The sequence below is a fragment of the Mixophyes fleayi genome, chromosome 4, assembly GCF_038048845.1.
Source record: "Mixophyes fleayi isolate aMixFle1 chromosome 4, aMixFle1.hap1, whole genome shotgun sequence".
In the NCBI taxonomy this organism is placed as follows: domain Eukaryota; kingdom Metazoa; phylum Chordata; class Amphibia; order Anura; family Limnodynastidae; genus Mixophyes; species Mixophyes fleayi.
In genome coordinates, this window is record NC_134405.1 from 303,769,953 (window position 1) to 303,792,421 (window position 22,469).

The window sequence follows — 22,469 nt, forward strand, 5'->3', positions numbered from 1 at the left end:
TTCAAGTTCCGTTAAATTTTGTGATGTCCAGTGATGGACTGCTCTCTTCCAGTTCATCCACAGATTTCCTATCAGATTTAGGTCAGTCAAGGACATTCACCTTCCTATCCTTAAACCACTGCATTATTTTCTTGGTATGTTTAGGATCGTGCTGGAAAGTAAAGAACCAGCCCATCTTCAGCTGTCTACAGAGGGCCGCAGATTTTCCTCAACAATTTGGGTGTACCTGGCTGCAGCCGTCTTCCCTTCAATCCTGACCAATCGCCCACCCCCATAATATAATATTGCCACCACAATGATTCATAGTAGGTATGATGTGTTTTGGGTGGTGTGCTGTGTTTGGTCTGCACCAATCATAGCTCTTGGAGTACAAGCTAAAAAGTTCTACCTTGGTCTCATGTGACCATACAACCTTTTGCCACCTGTCAGCAGAGACTTCCAAAAGTTATTTTGGAAAGTTCAAACAAAACTGAGTGTGGCACTTTTTCAGTAGAGGCTGCTTTCTTGGCTCCCTACCATACAGGGAAGCTTTGTGTAAAGTTGTGAGACAGTTGTCACATGCACAGACCGACCAATCCCATCCATAACGACTTGTATGTCCTTGAAAGTTGCCATAGGCCTGTTGGTAGATTCCCTGATCAATATCCTCCTGGCTCTGTCATCCAGTTTGGAGGGGCGGCCCGATCTAGGCAAGGTGTTGGTGGTGCCATATGTTTTCCACTTCTTAGTAACTCTTTGAACAATACTTAGAGAAAGAGTAAAAGTCTTTGAAATCTTTTTGTATCCTTCTCCTAATTTATGTCGTTCCACAACTTTATCCTGGAGCCCTTTAGAAAGCACCTTTCCAACCATGGTATATGTTATGCCTTACCATGCACTACTAGTAGTGAAATCCTCTAGAAATAGTTGATTTTTTTCTGGAAAGTTGTATAATGGTTACTGTCGTGAACATAGAGAGCTTGCAGTTATTTATAAAGGATAAATCATAACTGCAGTGTAAATAGGTTGTCTTAAATGAATCCATGGATCAATTGAGCTCTTAAAGTGGGAAGTGTGAAGACAGAGAGTCTGATGTAAATGTATTTGCTGGTTTGCACATCGCAGTGTGAGAAGATAACCATGTCACCTCTAGCGGCTTCAAAGATCTCTTGCTGTTAGTCTTGGACACTTGAATAAACTTGGTGGGGCCGATTACAGCTGGAGATCCTTGTAGGCAGCATGTGAAGGCCTATACAGGTATATGGAAATATGAACTTCAAAGGAAAATGTTGTCATAATTCATATTTTGGGAAATCTGGGTGGTACTCCATACTGAGGAGCATAAATCATACCAGGGTTGTGAATGACAGGTAAGGGTGGTATCAGTGAACAGCTAAAATCACATATCTTTGGAAAAGGTATGTCACATTGTCATAATTCCATCATGTTTGATATTTAAATGTGCGGGAGATTATGACCAGTTTATTGAAGGGGGAGTTATGTCGCTGGGATATATCTGTGAAAAGCTGAGACAGGTCAAAACTTAGGAACAGTTTTGAACAGGCCTTAAGTGATACCCAGGGGACATTCCTGCCCCCTATTAGCATTAAACACTGCCCCTGTGAAGACCATCTCATTTCATTTTGCTTAAAAAACCTGTGTTGGGAAGGGGCAAGGGTCAGACTTTTTGGGGAAATCAAGCCACATTGATAAGCTGTCCATCTTCCTAGCCAGTTCCCCATGGCGCAGATTATGCAACTCAAGTAAGTGCTATTCTGAATGTAACCCATTTTATGTTAAACTGTTTTGCTTGTTATGTCAGTCTATTAATTGTTATTCATTATTTTTTTTTATCTGTCTGCCCTGTATTTTTGTATATTAAATCTATAATTTAATATGTTGCATCCTTGATACTCTAACGAATCCATTAGCCTGTTAGAAGAGAGCTCGACCAAGTTAATTTAAAGTTGGAATTCCAGTGTGTGATTTGTTGATACATTTGATTAACAAGCTGCGTGTGTGCTTGCTTTTACATTTGTGTAACAGTCTGGAGGTGTGAAGAGTTAACCCTGTGCTTGCTGGTGTGGGTCTTGCTAGTCTGTGGATAGCTAGAATCCTGTATGCCGGTGTGGGACAGCATATTGGGGTCCTATTGCCCGTACTCACTAGGTGGTGGCAAATCTGAAGTGTCTGGGGGGGTGAGAGCGCTGTGTTTGGGGGTGATTCCGTAGGTCTATAACCTGTGTGATAGGTAGAGAGAGACTGTGGGCTAAAATCGTGTGTGACTTCATACAGCGAACACCCCAAAGTCACGGCAGCTGGGAACGTGTTCGTGACAGTTACTCTTAGGGTATGAACACTTATATATCAGGCATTTTAGTAATTAAATTATATTAATTGCTAAGAATTTTGTAAATGTTATTTTCACTTTGATGTTTTGGGTTAAAATGTGTAAATACAGCTGGAAAAAGGTTGATTTAATTTAATTCAATTTCCATGGTGTAATGTTAAATAAGGTAATGATTTTGACAGGCTGGGGTACTAAATTACCCAACCCATCATCATCGGTGGTACTCATAATCACGCCTTAGTAAAACCTTAGTAAAACCCGACACTACTTACTACGACTGCAGGATCCCGAACCACGGATGGCTGACACGCTGACATTCATGGCTGTTTGAAAAAGTGAAGTGCAATCATTTCGACGATTGAACATAACTCCTCCCAGGAAGACGTCAGTTTCCACGGCGACAGTGTAATTGCGGCTGTTAAAGGGGCGATGCAAGGACTCGCGTGCTGTACAATGCTTTTAAGTAACTGATGTACATTGTACAGCACGCAAGTTTTTACATCGCCCCTTTAACAGCCGCAATTACACTGTCGCTTTGGAAACCGACGACTTCCTGGGAGGCGGCATGTTCAATCATCGAAATGATTGCACTTCACTTTTTCAAACAGCCGTGAATGTCAGCATGTCAGCCATCCGTGGTTTGGGATCCTGCAGTCGCAGTAAGTATTTTGCTTTTATTTATTGTCGCGGTGATAACTACACTAATTGTTGAATTCAGAAAATGTAATATCCCGTACAGTGTTTAGAGGAAAACATGGAGCTCAGTAGTTTACCTAGTAGTTTTCATATAATTTTTTTTTAATTCCTTCTGATGGTAGTGACAACAGTTTATTTAAGTGTTGAATTTTGAATCTCCATCATCTTTTGGTACTATTTGAGGAAACGTGTATCCTCAGTTCACCCTGGGATGTGCTTCTGAGATCAGTGATGGAAGTTTACCTTTTCCATTATCATATAATGTGTGTATGACCCTTAACTCAAAGCACAATGAGATTGCCTATCTCAAACCAGTCCAGAATGTCCCCAAAAAACCTCATTGACACCGATGATTTAATTGTTAAAGAAGATGATATGAAATTCAGCCAGTGGAAAATGATGGTAAGATATATTAGTTTTATATTCCTGGCACCACTAGAAATTACATCCTAGATGGACAATTTACTCATTATAACCATTATTATTTTGCTATATTTTACCTTTCCAGGTAAATTAAAGTTTCCAAAAAGAAATAATTGGTACAACAGTTGTATATTATATTATATTAAATTATATTAAATATGTAATTAATGGTAAGTCTCTTTTACATAAAAAAAAAAAAATTTTGTATGCTTAATAAGTGATTGAACAAATTTAATGTTCTGGGATATCATTAAAACATAGTCAATTATGGTAAGTTTCAACAAACAGTTCTGGATTTTACAATATTGAGCAAAATAACATGATTTGAGCTCCTACTATCCTATGTTTTGCTCTAATCAACCGATTCCTCGCTAAAAATAGTTTTAGTTATATTTCTAATTGCTTCCTATTATGCTCTATTGTTATCCATTGTATCCTAACAACTAATAAAATAATATTAACTATATATATTGTAATATAATTTTATATAAGTACCTAATTTCTTAATTTATATTTTTCTTTATATGGTAAACTTGTAGCCAGCAGTTAATAATAGATAACATAAGCAAGCCACGCCGTGCTTTGGTTTTGTTTCTAAAACCATCCTTGTGTTTTGGTGTTGGTTTTTGGTTTTGGCAAACTCAGGCTGGTGTATGGCTTTGGTTTTGGAATTCACCAACAACCCGCATTTGCTAATTGCTAAAAACACATTAAATCATGTCATTCTCAGCTCTATTTTGGTTTTATATTTATATAAGTTGCATGCATTTATACTCATCTACAGTCCGTTTATAAATCAATTTATATTATTTGAGGTTTTTTTTATTTTATCTTGCATTGCACTCTGCTTTGTTGACAGAAGCATTAGTAGAGGTCATACAATGCATACAGTTGTGACTTATTTCTATATATAATCTTTTATAATATTTTTTCATTGTTCTCATCATGAAAAATCAAGATTATAAAAGCACAGTTATTTGAATCAAATTCCCTCCACTCTCTTATTAGAAATATTTCAATTAATTATATTTAAAGCAAATCACAATAATATATTTTACCACTTGTTTGAATAGCTATTGTAATAGATATAAATAAAAAATGTAAACAAATAAATATATTGCAAAACTAAAAATATTAAATATAGATCTGTCTTATTGGAAATCTACATTTTTTTACTAATTAACTGGTTTAAACATTATTATAACAAACATAAAAAACGGATAATAAGGGGATATTTGAGCCCATTAATTAAATAACATACTTAAGATTTAAAGCTTTATATTAATTCCATATATAAAAGGAACATTTTAAATAAATACAAATAATTTTGTATTCCTGCAATACATATAAGATGCAATAAGTAAAAAAAATGTTTGACGAGACATATAAGTAAGTCAACTAATTGTTATTAATATAATAAGCTGCCTTATGGTTTTCATAAGTGAACTCAATGTTTAACCAGACAATAACTTAAGGATATTTCTGTCTAAACAGAAGGAATAAGCTCATATTTTGTTTTAGGAAAGGGTTAAATCCACAAGGCAATCTATATTTTATTTGCTATAGCCCGTCATTCTCCTGTTTTTTAGTAAAGTTAACTTTCTGACCCACGTTTATCAAGTTTTATTCAGCTCAATATCTACACATTTTAAACCTGATGGGCCACAGTTGTGAAGGTCATCAAGGTGTGTTACAATATGCATCAAAAACATATTATCTGATTTCTTTTTAGGGTTAATCTTAAGATTTTTTTTATATGTTATGTTCTATTATCATTTTTATGCTCCAGGAAATGAGTTTTTAATTTTTGATAATTTTCACCAATCAGTAATAAAAAACTTACAGTTACTAAGCATCATTCCCATTAACCCTACAATGATACACACAGAAGTGTAACAAAGGTTGTGATAACTTTACTTACAATGTCTGACTGTGTACTCAGTAAAAAGGGTAATGATCAGTAATAATGTTGAACAAATCAGTAAAAAGGAGTTGTTAAAGCTGGCAACCGTGTTATCTGAGGTTCTACCTGTGTCTTTCTTGGCTACAACTGAATCTGTTCTTGTTTTGCACAACTTGACAACTACCAACAGCTTCACAACTCCCAACTTTAATCTGTCATAGTCAATGTACACTACTTACTTGCCAAAAATTGTACACAAAGATTTGCTATTTCCTATCTATTTTATAGTTAATTCTCTTTACTTATAGGCCCAAAATGGAGTTGTGGTTTTCAGACAAAGAACAGGGAAGACTTCTCAAATATAACCTAATGCACTATGAGTGAATGTTATACTATTATTGTGCTTTCAAAGAAAAATAAAATAATGAAATTGTACATAAATTTGAAATTGGCAATAGTATAAAACATACATTGGCAAAAAATCAACAAAATTGACTAAGGCATAACTCCTAGCTGTCCTGATTTAGGCAGGACAGTCCCACCAGGTGGCACCATTGTCCTGACTCTCGGAACGTTAGGAAGTATGTCCTGAGCTGGAACATCACCATGGTAAGCAGGTGACGTGCGCATCGGCCACTAGTGCACGCAGGAATTTAAAAGTTTTTTTTAAGGGAGGGTGTTTAGGGGCAGCCTAGCACTTTGAAACACTAGGCACACCCCCGAGTCTCTTGACATGCCCCCAGGATGGTGGTATCATGCAAGTTATCCTGATTACCTCTTTGACAAAGCTGAGAGGTATGACTAAAGTATAACAGAATAAAAATAATATGCAAGTTAAAATAGAGTCAGTGGAAAAGCTGTGAAAACGCTGGTTGAGAGCAGGAACTCTAAAATCTCTAAAAAATAAAATAATATAGCAAAACTTATTATAAAAAAAATAATCTTATATAGATAAATATGCCAAAACAATACACTCATACAGTTATTTGGTGCTTGAGAAAAGGAAGTAACAATACATCTACTTCTCACTACATAAACATACAGAATATACGGAATATACAGTATTTAATATAGAAAATACTTAGAATATGTTGTTTCTTTACAAATATACAAATATAATACTTCGCTTTACAAATAATTACAAGCCATTACTTGACTTTTTTTTTATCAAAAACTTTGTTTTGGTCATTTTTGGTTCTTTCCACCCATCTAACCCAATGATAGAACCAGAATTTTGAACTTTTATGTCACATCCCTTTACTGGCCACCAAGCAAACCCAACGGTTTGTTGTGCACATTACACATATGTGTTTTAGACTTTTTCATAGAGGAGGAGATGCAGAAATAGGTCAGATTTACAAACCATTTAATTAGTCATAATATGTCATGTCTATTGATGATCTCTATTTGATGGACATGATATGCCAAGGGCACACTTAAGTTAAATCTACTGATGGCAATTTGAGATGTTGGGAGTTATGATGTTAAGCTCTGGTTAATTATCTTAGAGTTCAGATAAGTTCATAAGATACAATTGAAAAACTTACAGTACACAATTTGAATAAATAAAAGGGTTATAGCACCCTAGGGTAATTTGTAAAGTTATGTGGTTTAAGTGTCATGACAGGTACAATAAGCCAGATAAAAGGCAAACTTCTTGCACTACAGGCAAACTACTGTACTTGAAAAATGTTCTAAAAATTGCAATAATGCAAAACAATCCATGGACCTGTCTGCTAACTTGGTCATGTATTTTTTATGGATTTTTTTATGGTTTATTTTTGAGCAATTTTAACCAAATAATAATTTTAATTAACAGCAAGCATATGATGTTCTCCAGGCAAGTTTAAACCTAAATCACACATTCTTATTTCTAAATAAGTATTTGATAAACAATAACAAACACCATTAAGTACAATGTTTACTTTACACTTTATTAAAATTTATATGAACTTATTAAAGATGTCACAAATATACTTTTTATATTTAACTCTAAAGAAGAGAAATGCAAGGCTGGCTGAACCATTCCGTTTTACCAAAATATTTAAAACTGTTACTGAATAATCTATTAAGACAAACGAGACACACATACTTATATATTATATAGTATTGTTTAATGCAAATGTAATCTATCATTATATCCATAAACTACTATGTATGGTAATTGTAAAACACAAACTGTACTTGAGAATCAAATATGATTTATATGATAAAAGGGTAACTGACGAAAAATACAACATTGTACTTACAGCTCTTTTGTAAAAATAAATCATATCTGGGTGTGTGTGTGTGTGTGTGTGTGTGTGTGTGTGTGTGTGTCTGTGTCTGTGTGTAACTGTATGGTATAGCACAGGTTTGTTTGGTTGTTTCAAGTTTTCTGTGATTACTAAAATTCACAAATAAAGCATTATTATACTTTAGCATTGCTCTGGTGTGCAGTAAAGACTTGCAAATGCAGAAAGGCTAAAATGAGCAACAAGGCAATAATAAGTAGTCATTATGCCCCTTTTGCACTTCTCTAATTAATCTATCTTTCAGTATTATATGTATGCAAGAAACAGATGTAAACTTGAAAGGCATCATTCTGTTCAAATGTCTTTTAAATGCATTTTATCATAAGTAACACAAGAAACACATGCTAAACTTCATATATTTTATACTTTATCAGTTGTAGTTAAATATATAACTCTAATAGTAATTGAAAATTACATTTTTCTATTGAAGAAATACTTTCAAAACAATACTTTACAAAATATAAATTGTGGAGATTAATTGTAGTTCCTAAATTGATCCTCATGGTGGTGCTGTTGCCTAACAAGGTAGAGAAGCTGACTTTACAGTGTGTGGATCTAGTGATTCTTTTAATCCTCAGACATTGCAGATCAACAAGAAATAAGGTTATGTTTCACCCTTCTCTAGCACTGAGGATATCAGCCATCAGTTTCAGCTTTATTTGGATTGTAAAGAAAGAGTAACAGCTATTCAGCATATTATACAGAGGACATGGCATGGCAAGTAATATTTTTCTATTTATATTTCTATTCTGTGGATGCTTCCAATCAGTTTCATTACTCAATTCTAGAGGAGATGAAGTTACATTCTATAATAGGGAATGTTGCAGAGGATTTGGGATTAAACAGTAATGAACTGAACATGAGAAAATTAAGAATTGTTTCTCAGAACAGGAATTATTTTAACATCAGTTTAGAAAATGGCAATTTATATGTCAGTGACAGGATAGACAGGGAAGAAATATGTGGATCAGAGCAGAAATGTTTTCTGGATCTTGAAATTTTGGCTGAAAATCCTGTAAATTTTTATTCTGTTAAAATTGAAATTCAGGATATAAATGATAACTCACCACATTTTTCTAAGAATATTTTTAATATAATAATAAGTGAATCTGCTTTACCAGGAGCACGATTTGTTCTGGGAAATGCACGAGATCCAGATCTAGGGACTAATTCTTTAAAGATGTATAATCTTAGTCCCAATCCACATTTCACATTGGTAGAGAAACCTGAGTCTGGAAACGAAAATCCAGAACTAATTTTAGTGCAGTCTCTAGATCGTGAAAAGCTACACAAATATGAATTAATTTTAACAGCTTTTGATGGAGGGAAACCTCTGAAAACTGGAACTGCTGTAATTAAGATTGTGGTTCAGGACATAAATGATAATTATCCGGTTTTCAGTCAAAGAAGTTATAATATCATTTTAAATGAGGATTTGCCAATTGGTTCTCTAGTTCTCCATCTAAACGCTAGTGATAAAGATGAAGGTTCAAATGGTGAAATCACATATTCGTTTAGTCACATTACAGAAAATGCACGTCAAGTATTTACTATGGATCCTGAAACTGGAGTCATTAAGGCAATAAGAGAACTGGACTTTGAAGCAACACAAAGTTACGAGATGACTGTGGAAGCTGCAGATGGTGGTGGCTTAGTGGCGCAATGTACTGTATTGATACAGATTGTGGATGTCAATGACAATTCACCAGAGATAATGCTTGCATCACTATCTACACCAATTCCAGAGGATTCTGCACCTGGTACTCTTGTAGCATTAGTTCATGTTAAGGATTTGGATTCTGGGAAATATGGGGAGGTGACTTGTCGGATAACAGATACGGCAGCACTTAAATTAATACCATCATCTAATAATTATTATAAGCTTGAAACTGCTGGTCCTCTGGACAGAGAAACAAATTCTACTTATAACATAACTATTATAGCTGAAGATGAAGGCTCTCCTCCAATGGTAACTAAGAAAATAATACATATAACCATTTCTGATGTGAATGATAATCCACCAGTCTTTGATAAACCAATTTATGTGTCCTACATTACAGAGCACACTCCTGCAGGAACCTCAGTACATAGTGTCCATGCATCAGACCCAGATGACAAAGAAAATGCTCAGATTGTATATTCTATTGTTAACACAAATATTGATAACATTCCAGTCTCATCATTCATCTCCATAAACTCCATGACCGGGGTTATTTATGCTCAGAGGTCATTTGATTATGAACAGTTGAGGGAATTTCAGTTCCAGGTGATGGCTAAAGACAGCGGATCTCCTCCTCTAATCAGTAACGTCACAGTGAGGATATGTATCATTGATAAGAATGATAATGCTCCTAAGATTCTCTACCCATCACCAGACACTGAGGGATCCGCATTATTTGAGTTTATTCCTCACTCTGCTGAGAAAGGTTACTTAGTGACCAAAGTGATTGCTGTGGATGCTGACTCTGGACACAATGCCTGGCTCTCCTATCACTTACTCCAAGTTCCGGATCCTTCTTTGTTTACTATTGGCCAACAAACTGGTGAAATCAGAATAGGACGAGACCTTCCAGACACAGAGTCTTTGAGGCAAAAAATTGTGGTTCTGGTGAAGGATAATGGAGTCCCCTCTCTGTCGGCTACAGTCACTTTGAACTTGGTTGTGGCTGAAAACTTTCAACAATTTGAACCAGAGATAAGACGCCAACCTAGTAATTCAGATACGCCATCTTATACAACATTTTATCTAGTAATAGCCATAGCCCTGATCTCTATTTTATTTATTGTGATAGTGTTGGTTACAATCATTTATAAGTGCCACAAAACAAATACTCCAACATCTTTCGAAGCTCTAAGCAGAAACGTGTATCCTCAGTTCACCCTGGGATGTCCTTCTGAGATCAGTGATGGAAGTTTACCTTTTCCATTCTCATATGATGTGTGTGTGACCCTCGACTCAAAGCAGAATGAGATTGCCTATCTGAAACCAGTCCAGAATGTCCCGACAGACAATCTCATTGACACTGGTGATTCTGCTGTTGGAACTGATTCTACACAAGCCAATTTGTCTACAAGAAGCATTGTACAGGTATGAAAAACTAAATCCAATAATAAGCTCTTCTATTTTGTTACTTAGATGGATGTATTTGGAGCATTATACCCATTTAATATAATTAATATCAATCTTGTGAGTTAACATGGATTATTTAACAACTTGTACATATGAAACAATTGTCCTGTGTGCCGTTTAAAAGAATAACAATACTATGTGACATGTGGATATTTGAATCCTTCAGATTAGATTTCATTGAATAATGAATATAATCATCATATATGAGTCTATTGATAGTTGTGTATTGCAGACTGTGTTACACTAAACTTTTAAAAGTATACACAATATATTAGTGAACTGTGTAGGTAATAACTTTTTAAACAATAATAAAGTATAAACAATGAATAGTGATATTGGAGTTTATAAGGCACACTTTTATATTTTAGCATCTTTCACATGTGACTTTTATAAGCAATATATTTAGAGGGCCAGACAGGAAATCTACTTTATAAATATTTAACAATGGGGAATATATGCTCTATTGTTCGCTCTATTCCCAGGCTTAAAATTCACAACTGTGAGGTCTGGTAATCTGTCAAGAAATTGAATGATTTAGTTCTTGGTCAACCAGTTGGTAAAAAACAGAGTTCAATAAGAAAAGTGATGGCGATCTTATTGTAAGTCAAATATATTATATTCTACTTTGTCAAAGTCTAAATAAATCACTTGTGTTTCAGCTTTGTTTGCTTTATACATGTTTCAATCACCACTTATATTTTTGATGGACCCTCATCCTCAGTTATCTCATACAAACATGTCATAGAGAACGCAAGTCCTGTAAGAGTAATCTGCATCAGTTACATATTTATACAGCATTTTACATAATAGGACAATGGTGCCACACTAGGTATGATCGGGACATGTAGCCCTTTCCCTACTGAGCTGAATGTTATATGATGTCTGTGTATCCATACCCACAGGGAATGCAGTGTGAATAACGCCAACAAAGCAGCACCATGTCTGGGCCTTAGGGAAACCTCAGACAAAAATATTTAAATTAAAAAATTATTCTTTTTCTTTCACTTTACTTAATGTAATTGATGGAAACTGTACAACTCTCCACTGCAGCAGTTGAGGAGAGTTGAGGTGTATTGTGTTATAGAGTGTAACTAAAATCTAAAAAAAATAAAGCTTTTAGATAGACTTGCTGACATTAGATACTTCTGGTAATTGAACAGGTGGAAGATATTTGAGGACTGTACACAGATAATCTGAGGCTCAGCTCCCGGTCAGTCGTGGCACCATCAGGTCACCATAGTATGTGTGTAATAATACTTGCCAACTGTTCATAGTTTTCAAATGCTGAACATTTGTTCCTGGAAGTCTTTATGCTAGGACATGGCCCTGGGTTTTATGCTAGGACATGTCCTCAGCTTTGCCAGTAGCCATGTTTTATGGACCATCTCTTGTTCTGTGTGCTGGATGAAAATCTCAGTGCTTGTCTTATCTTGTATGTGTGGACAACTACACATCACACTTCTCTGATGCTGAATGTAATTCTGTATTAAAGGAAGTTTACACATCACACCTCTGCTCTGTATGCCGGATGTGATTATTAGTATAAGTTCATCTGTCTGGCAGCCTGGAGGCACAGTGACAAGCATTGCTGCCTCACAGTGCTGGGGTCATAAGTTCTATATCAGTATCTGTGTGGTGTTTGCAGGTTTCCTCCAGGTACAGTCCAAAAAAAATTGTGGTTAGTTCTGACTAAATGGACCTTGTTGTATATATATGGAATTTAGACTGTAAGCTCCAATGGTACAGGCATTGATGTAAATGATTCAATATTCTCTGGAAAGCAATGCAGTGGCGCTATAAAAATAACAATAATAATCAGGGCTTTTTTTGTCATAGAATGCTCAGAACGGCCTTTCGGCACCTTTTTTGCATGGGATTTCAAAGTTTAATTAACCTTTTAACATTTTTTTTCTCTGCGGTGCTGCTACAGTACAGCACCGCATATTAGTGTGCGTCCTGCTTCCGGCTCCGGCCGCGTCGTGACATCACAACGCTGCCTGTGAGAGGAGCCGCGAGCAAGCAGAGAAGCATGAAAAGAAACATAGAAGCTAAGTACAGATTACAGAAAGGGGGGAGGGGTGCAGAAAGAGAGGGCTACAGAAAAATGAGGGGGGCAGAAAGCGAGGGCTACAGCAAAACGAGGGGGGCAGAAAGAGGTGAGCTCAGGCACCCACTTTCTTACAAAAAAAAGCACCGATAATAATAATAATAATAATAATAATAATAATAATAATATGTGTGTGCAAGTAACCGCACAGTGCCATATTACTGTATGTTAAAATAATCTTATTATTTCTTCTTATTTTGTATAAAGGGACAAATGAACATTGTCACTTCTCTTATTCCTTGTGCTAGATAAGTACAGATGAGGTTGACAAAAGAGGTGCAGAGATGAGACAAAAGGTAGCGAGGATCCTGCTTGTGAGAGCTACAGTGTAGAGGGAGAGGGCAATGGAACAGGAGTGGGTAAGGCCAGGAGCTGATAAAACATATAGAGGGAGTACTATCAGGTGTGGGTAGGTTAGGTTATGGTGAAAGAGGTAGGTTTCTAAGGTTTGGGGAGGGTCTGCTGAGGGGGTGTAGGACGTTCTATAAGTAGGGATCATGTGCCAGGTAACTGGTCATGGTGTACTCTAAATATTGTATATTCTGTAGGTTGTCTAGATAGATAAATCAGAGAAGTGCAAATAATGCAAGAAGCACCATTTGCACTTTTCTAAATTATTGTCTATCTTTCGGTATCGTATGTAGACAAGAAACAGATGCAAACTTGCAATGTATCATTAAGTTCAAATGTCTTCTAAAAGCATTATATAATAAGTAGAGATGGTCACTGACCCCCGTGTTTTGGTTTTGGATTCGGTTTTGGATCTGGATTACCGTCGTGTTTTGGTTTTGGTTTTGGTTTTGCAAAACCGCCATTGCGTGTTTTGGTTTTGGTTTTGGTTTTGTTTGGTTTTGTTTTGCTATTTTTTTGGAAAATCCATGTTTTTGGGCCTAAATTAACCCAATTTAGTGCTCTAACTGTTTTAGAGACAAGTAATCTAATTGTTGAGGTAATAAATCATCCAAAAAAACAGTTTAATTTTTCGTTGATAGGCCTTCATTTATTCTACACACAAAACAGATTGTCTTCCTCTCCATCTATGCATATTGGCAATGCAGCCATCGTCTTTGAATGTATATTACACCTTACACTTATAGTTAAATATGTAAAGAAATGGAAAAAGCCAGTTTGGTTTCTGTCTCTCAAGGCCCCCCTCCACTTGTATAAAATACCAAAAAAATTCAGCCATTATAGAGTGTACAATCTTAATTGACATGGAGAAAGCCAGTTTTGTTTCTGTCTCTCTAGGCCCCCCTCCACTTGTATAAAATACCAAAAAATTCAGCCATTATAGACTGTACAATATTAATTGACATGGAGAAAGCCAGTTTGGTTTCTGTCTCTCTAGGCCCCCCTCCACTTGTATAAAATACTAATAAATTCAGCCGTTATAGACTGTACAATATAAATTGAAATGGAAAAAGCCAGTTTAGTTTCTGTCTCTCAAGGCCCCCCTCCACTTGTATAAAATACCAAAAAATTCAGCCATTATAGACTGTACAATCTTAATTGACATGGAGAAAGCCAGTTTTGTTTCTGTCTCTCTAGGCCCCCCTCCACTTGTATAAAATACCAAAAAATTTAGCCATTATAGACTGTACAATATTAATTGACATGGAGAAAGCCAGTTTGGTTTCTGTCTCTCTAGGCCCCCCTCCACTTGTATAAAATACTAATAAATTCAGCCGTTATAGACTGTACAATATAAATTGAAATGGACAAAGGCAGTTTGGTATCTGTCTGTATCAGATCCTCTCTCCACTAGGAGTAAAATAGAAAACTATTCAGCCGTTATATAATCTAGAATATAAATAGAAATTGAGAAAGGCAATTTGGTATCTGTCTGCATCATAATCATCAACATCATCATTAGCGCCCTCGTCGCCTACACAAATCTCCCCCTCATCCTCTTCTAATTCCAAAGTGGCATCCTCAATTTGGGTATCACCAGCTACACTCAGGCTATTAAGGCACACATCAGCAGAATGCTCACGATTAGACATCCCACTGTTGGATGGACTCTCCACAGGAATTGTTGTCATTTGTGAATCAGAGCAAATATTCTCCTGTAATGCCTCACTGTTATCTTGCAGCTCGGCTTTGACGCGTAACAGTAGTTGTGCACCAATTGTAGGCTGGGTAACTTTTTGGGATCTGCCACTAATAGCCAAAGGTGAAGGCCTCATTCTCTCTTTGCCACTGCGTGTGTAGAATGGCATGCTTGCAATTTTTTTTTTATCGTCACTTAACTTTTGCTCAGTTACACTTCTTTTTCGCTTCAATACAGTAAATTTTTTTTGGGTTTTTGTTTTTTGCACTAATTTGAAAACACTCTGTTGTTTGACATCGCCTTGGCCAGATGACGTACTGGGAACACTAACATCAGGACTGGTGACAGAACCTGGTTGCTCATTCAGATCATATGTGGACTGCTTTGAATCCATTCTGAGCGCAAACCACTGGGGAGTGCTAAAAATTATTTAGTAGATTCTGCTGACAGTTATGACTTTTGACAGCCAGAAATATTAATGCACAATTAGGGAGGACACCCCAAAAACACTGAGGAGTGCTAAAAATTATTTAGTAGATACTGCTGACAGATATGACTTTTGACAGCCAGAAATATTAATGCACAATTAGGGAGGACACCCCAAAAACACTGAGGAGTGCTAAAAATTATTGAGTAGATACTGCTGACAGATATGACTTTTGACAGCCAGAAATATTAATGCACAATTAGGGAGGACACCCCAAAAACACTGAGGAGTGCTAAAAATTATTGAGTAGATACTGCTGACAGATATGACTTTTGACAGCCAGAAATATTAATGCACAATTAGGGAGGACACCCCAAAAACACTGAGGAGTGCTAAAAATTATTGAGTAGATACTGCTGACAGATATGACTTTTGACAGCCAGAAATATTAATGCACAATTAGGGAGGACACCCCAAAAACACTGAGGAGTGCTAAAAATTATTGAGTAGATACTGCTGACAGATATGACTTTTGACAGCCAGAAATATTAATGCACAATTAGGGAGGACACCCCAAAAACACTGAGGAGTGCTAAAAATTATTGAGTAGATACTGCTGACAGATATGACTTTTGACAGCCAGAAATATTAATGCACAATTAGGGAGGACACCCCAAAAACACTGAGGAGTGCTAAAAATTATTGAGTAGATACTGCTGACAGATATGACTTTTGACAGCCAGAAATATTAATGCACAATTAGGGAGGACACCCCAAAAACACTGAGGAGTGCTAAAAATTATTGAGTAGATACTGCTGACAGATATGACTTTTGACAGCCAGAAATATTAATGCACAATTAGGGAGGACACCCCAAAAACACTGAGGAGTGCTAAAAATTATTGAGTAGATACTGCTGACAGATATGACTTTTGACAGCCAGAAATATTAATGCACAATTAGGGAGGACACCCCAAAAACACTGAGGAGTGCTAAAAATTATTGAGTAGATACTGCTGACAGATATGACTTTTGACAGCCAGAAATATTAATGCACAATTAGGGAGGACACCCCAAAAACACTGAGGAGTGCTAAAAATTATTGAGTAGATACTGCTGACAGATATGACTTTTGACAGCCAGAAATATTAATGCACAATTAGGGAGAACACCCCAAAAACACTGAGGAGTGCTAAAAATTATTGAGTAGATACTGCTGACAGATATGACTTTTGACAGCCAGAAATATTAATGCACAATTAGGGAGGACACCCCAAAAACACTGAGGAGTGCTAAAAATTATTGAGTAGATACTGCTGACAGATATGACTTTTGACAGCCAGAAATATTAATGCACAATTAGGGAGGACACCCCAAAAACACTGAGGAGTGCTAAAAATTATTGAGTAGATACTGCTGACAGATATGACTTTTGACAGCCAGAAATATTAATGCACAATTAGGGAGGACACCCCAAAAACACTGAGGAGTGCTAAAAATTATTGAGTAGATACTGCTGACAGATATGACTTTTGACAGCCAGAAATATTAATGCACAATTAGGGAGGACACCCCAAAAACACTGAGGAGTGCTAAAAATTATTGAGTAGATACTGCTGACAGATATGACTTTTGACAGCCAGAAATATTAATGCACAATTATGGGGGACACCCCAAAAACACTGAGGTGTGCAACAAATTATTGAGTAGATACTGCTGACAGATATGACTTTTGACAGCCAGAAATATTAATGCACAATTAGGGAGGACACCCCAAAAACACTGAGGAGTGCTAAAAATTATTGAGTAGATACTGCTGACAGATATGACTTTTGACAGCCAGAAATATTAATGCACAATTAGGGAGGACACCCCAAAAACACTGAGGAGTGCTAAAAATTATTGAGTAGATACTGCTGACAGATATGACTTTTGACAGCCAGAAATATTAATGCACAATTAGGGAGGACACCCCAAAAACACTGAGGAGTGCTAAAAATTATTGAGTAGATACTGCTGACAGATATGACTTTTGACAGCCAGAAATATTAATGCACAATTATGGGGGACACCCCAAAAGCGCTGGGGAGTGCCAAATATGAAGAAAAAATAATAAACCTCTATCCTCCTCTCTGCACTAGCGATTTTGGTTAGAGCAATTGCAAGAACAATATGGTATTCTCTGTCCCTGCTCTAATTAGCCTATGACTACACCCTGCTCTCTCCCTCTGTCAAATGGCGATGGATTGCTGTGGAGGCGTGTATTTATAAAGTTGAAGTATCGCGAGAACCGAGTCCCGAGATCCGACGACGTCACAATGACGTTCGGCCTCGATTTGGATTCGGAATGGGCGGGAGAGTACCGAGCTGCTCAGCTCGGTACTCGGATACCCAAAGTTCGGGTGGGTTCGGTTCTCGGAGAACCGGACCCGCCCATCTCTAATAATAAGTAAAAACAGGACAAACTCAGTGTATTGTATACTTTGTAAAAAAAAATAATATATATATATATATATATATATATATATATATAGAACTGTGATTCAAAATTATAATTTCCTATTCAAGAAATAGTCTTGAAACAAATATACTTTCCAAAATATAAATTGTGGTGTTAGATTGTAGTTCTTAAATTGACCCTCATGGTGGTGCTGTTGCCTAACAAGGTAGAGAAGCTGACATTACAGTGTGTGGATCTAGTGATTCTTTTAATACTCAGACATTGCAGATCAACAAGAAACAAGGTTATGTTTCACCCTTCTCTAGCACTGAGGATATCAACCATCAGTTTCAGCTTTATTTGGATTTTATAGAAACAGTGACAGCTATTCAGCATATTATACAGAGGACATGGCATGGCAAGTAATATTTTTATATTTTTATTTCTATTCTGTGGCTGCTTCCAATCAGTTTCATTACTCAATTCTAGAGGAGATGAAGTTACATTCTATAATAGGGAATGTTGCAGAGGATTTGGGATTAGACAGTAATGAACTGAACATGAGAAAATTAAGAATTGTTTCTCAGAACAGGATTTATTTTAACATCAGTTTAGAAAATGGTAATTTATATGTCAGTGACAGGATAGACAGGGAAGACATATGTGGATCAGAGCAGGAATGTTTTCTGGATCTTGAAATTTTGGCTGAAAATCCTGTAAATGTTTATACTGTTAAAGTTGAAATTCAGGATATAAATGACAATTCACCACATTTTTCTAAAGATTCCTTTAATGTAGGAATGAGTGAATCTGCTTCACCAGGAGCACGATTTGTTCTGGGAAATGCACAAGATCCAGACATAGGGACTAATTCTTTAAAGATGTATAATCTTAGTCCCAATTCGCATTTCACATTGGTAGAAAAATCTGAGTCTGGAAAGGAATATCCAGAACTACTTTTACTGCAGCCTCTAGATCGTGAAAAACAACAAAAATATGAACTAATTTTAACAGCTTTTGATGGAGGGAAACCTGTGAAAACTGGAACTGCTATGATCAAGATTGTGGTTCAAGATGTTAATGATAATTATCCAGTGTTCAGTCAAGAAACTTATAAAGTCATCTTAAATGAGAATTTACCAATTGGTTCTCTAGTTCTTAATCTGAACGCAAGTGATAAAGATGAAGGTTCAAATGGTGAAATCACATATTCGTTTAGTCAGATTCCTGAAAATGCACGTCAAGTCTTTTCTATGGATCCAGAAACTGGAGTCATTAAGACAATAGGAGAACTAGACTTTGAAGCAACACAAAGTTACAAGATGACTGTGGAAGCTGTAGATGGTGGTGGCTTAGTGGCGCAATGTACTGTATTGATACAGATTGTGGATGTCAATGACAATGCACCTGAGATAATGCTTGCATCACTATCTACACCAATTCCAGAGGATTCTGCACCTGGTACTCTTGTAGCATTAATTAATGTTAAGGATTTGGATTCTGGGAAATATGGGGAGGTGACTTGTCGGATAACAGATACAGCAGCACTTAAATTAATACCATCATCTAATAATTATTACAAGCTTGAAACTGCTGGTCCTCTGGACAGAGAAACAAATTCTACTTATAACATAACTATTATAGCTGAAGATGAAGGCTCTCCTCCAATGGTGACTAAGAAAATGATATATATAATCATTTCTGATGTGAATGATAATCCACCGGTCTTTGATAAATCAATTTATGTGTCCTACATTCCAGAGCACACCCCTGCAGGAACCTCAGTACATAGTGTCCATGCATCAGACCCAGATGACAAAGAAAATGCTCAGATTGTATATTCTATTGTTAACACAAATATTGATAACATTCCAGTCTCATCATTCATCTCCATAAACTCCATGACCGGGGTTATTTATGCTCAGAGGTCATTTGATTATGAACAGTTGAGGGAATTTCAGTTCCAGGTGATGGCTAAAGACAGCGGATCTCCTCCTCTAAGCAGTAACGTCACAGTGAGGATATGTATCATTGATAAGAATGATAATGCTCCTAAGATTCTCTACCCATCACCAGACACTGAGGGATCAGCATTATTTGAGTTTATTCCTCACTCTGCTGAGAAAGGTTACCTAGTGACCAAAGTGATTGCTGTGGATGCTGACTCTGGACACAATGCCTGGCTCTCCTATCACTTACTCCAAGTACCTGATCCATCTTTGTTTACCATTGGCCAACAAACTGGTGAAATCAGAATAGGACGAGACCTTCCAGACACAGAGTCTTTGAGGCAAAAAATTGTGGTTCTGGTGAAGGATAATGGAGTCCCCTCTCTGTCAGCTACAGTCACTTTGAACTTGGTTGTGGCTGAAACCTTTCAACAATTTGAACCAGAGATAAGACGCCAACCTAGTAATTCAGATACGCCATCTAATACAACATTTTATCTAGTAATAGCCATAGCCCTGATCTCTATTTTATTTATTGTGATAGTGTTGGCTACAATCATTTATAAATGCCACAAAACAAATACTCCAACATCTTTTGAAGCTCTAAGCAGAAACGTGTATCCTCAGTTCACCCTGGGATGTCCTTCTGAGATCAGTGATGGAAGTTTACCTTTTCCATTCTCATATGATGTGTGTGTGACCCTCGACTCAAAGCAGAATGAGATTGCCTATCTGAAACCAGTCCAGAATGTCCCCACAGATAATCTCATTGACACTGGTGATTCTGCTGCTGGAACTGATTCTACACAAGCCAATATGTCTACAAGGAGCATTGTACAGGTATGAAAAACTAAAGCCAATAGTACGCTTTTCTATTTTGTTACTTAGATGGATGTATTTGAAGCATTATGCCTATTTAATATAATAAATATCAATCCCATGAGTTAACATGGATTATTTAACAATTTGTAGATATGAATCAATCGTTCTGTGTGCCATTTAAACAATAACATTACTTTGTGACATGTGGATATTTGAATCCTTCAGATTTGTTGGCTTTGCTATGTTCTAAAAATGAATAAAAATCATTACATTTCTGTGTATTGACAGTTGTGTATTGCAGACTCTGATACAATAAACTTTAAAAAATATACACAATATATTAGAGATCAACAATAATAAGTATAAACAATGAATAGTAATGTCGGACTTCATAAGATACACTTTTATATTTTAACTACATAGGACTTTTATAATCAATATATTTAGAGACCAGATAGGAAATATACTTTTCTAAATATTAGTTAAAATTGGGGGCCTGAGCTCCATTGTTCACACCCATCTCTATACCCTGTCTGTAAAGCACAGCTGTGAGGTCTAGCACTGTGTCTAGCAATTGAATGATTTAGTTCTTGGTCCACCAATTACTGAAAAACAGCTTTCAATATGAAAGCGATGACAATCTTATTGTTAGTCAAGTTATATTAGATTCTTCTTTGTCACATTCTAAGTAAATCACTTGTGTTTCAGGTTTGTTTACTTTCCTTTAAATATGTTTCAACCACCACTTTTATTTTTGATGGACCCTCCTCCTCACTCATCTCTTCCAAACATGTCGTAGATGGCGCAAGTCGTGTAAGAGTAATCTGCATCTGTTACATATTTATACACAGTTTTGAATAATAGGACAATTGTGCCACCCTAAATATGATCGAAGCGTCTAACAATTTTACTAATGAGCTGAATGTTATATGACGTCTGCTTGGTGCCACTCCTTTTTAATATATTTATTGATGACCTTAGTGATGGTTTAGAGAGCAAAGTTTCCATTTTGGCACTAAACTCTGTAAGGTAATAAAATCAGAGTACAATGTATTTTCTCTCCATAGAGACTTAAATAAACTGGAGGATTGGGCTACTAATTAAAATATGAGGTTTAACATAGATAAATGTAAGGATATGCATGTAGGAATTGAAAACAAGCAAGCAATCTTTAATTAAATAGGATTAATATAGGGGAGTTTGTATATTCTCCCTGTGTTTGGGTGGGTTTCCTCCAGGTTCTCCGGTTTCCTCCCACACTCTAAAAACATACTGGTAACTTAATTAGCTGCTATCTAAATTGACCCTAGTCTTTCTCTCTTTGTCTGTGTCTGTGTGTGTGTATGTTAGGGAATTTAGACTGTAAGCTCCAATGGGGCAGGGACTAATGTGAATGAGTTCTCTGTACAGCGCTGCGGAAGTGGCGCTTTATAAATAACTGATGATGATAATGAATCTAAAATGGAAAAGGATTTGTGAGTGCTTGTAGACTGTAGACTTAGCAGTAGTGCTCAATGTCAAGCAGCAGCTGCAAAGACCAATAAAGTATTGGCATGCATAAAAAGGGGCATAGATGCAAGGGAAGAAGGTGTAATTTTGCCACACTATAAATCATTGGTAAGACCTAATTTTGAATATGGAGTACAGTTCTGGGCACTTCTCTTTAAAAAAGACATTTTGGAAATAAAAAGGGTTCAGTGAGGGGCAACAAAATTGATAAAGGGTATGGAGTTATTATGTAATGATGAAAGGTTAGCCAGTTTAGGCATATTTACTTTAGAAAAGAGGCATCCAAGAGGTTATAAGATTTCAATGTAAAAATACATTAAAGGTCAATACAGAGATCTTTCATGGAAGCTTTTTACCCCAAGGACTGTACACAGGACACGTGGTCACCCC

General features: G+C 36.3%; 2 protein-coding genes across 2 annotated transcripts in view; both read left to right on the top strand.

The window, feature by feature from the left end:
• The window catches only part of LOC142152884 (protocadherin gamma-A4-like), a 445,481-nt gene that overhangs the window by 36,415 nt on the left and 386,597 nt on the right, over window positions 1-22,469 (top strand). The gene's annotated exons all lie outside the window — the stretch shown is intronic.
• Window positions 3,347-20,603, top strand: LOC142149592 (uncharacterized). The gene is made up of 4 exons (XM_075204916.1): window positions 3,347-3,427; window positions 8,415-10,733; window positions 13,131-13,158; window positions 18,148-20,603. The coding sequence occupies exons 1-4, from the start codon at window positions 3,347-3,349 to the stop codon at window positions 20,592-20,594; spliced, it is 4,875 nt and encodes a 1,624-aa protein (XP_075061017.1). The 3' UTR covers window positions 20,595-20,603.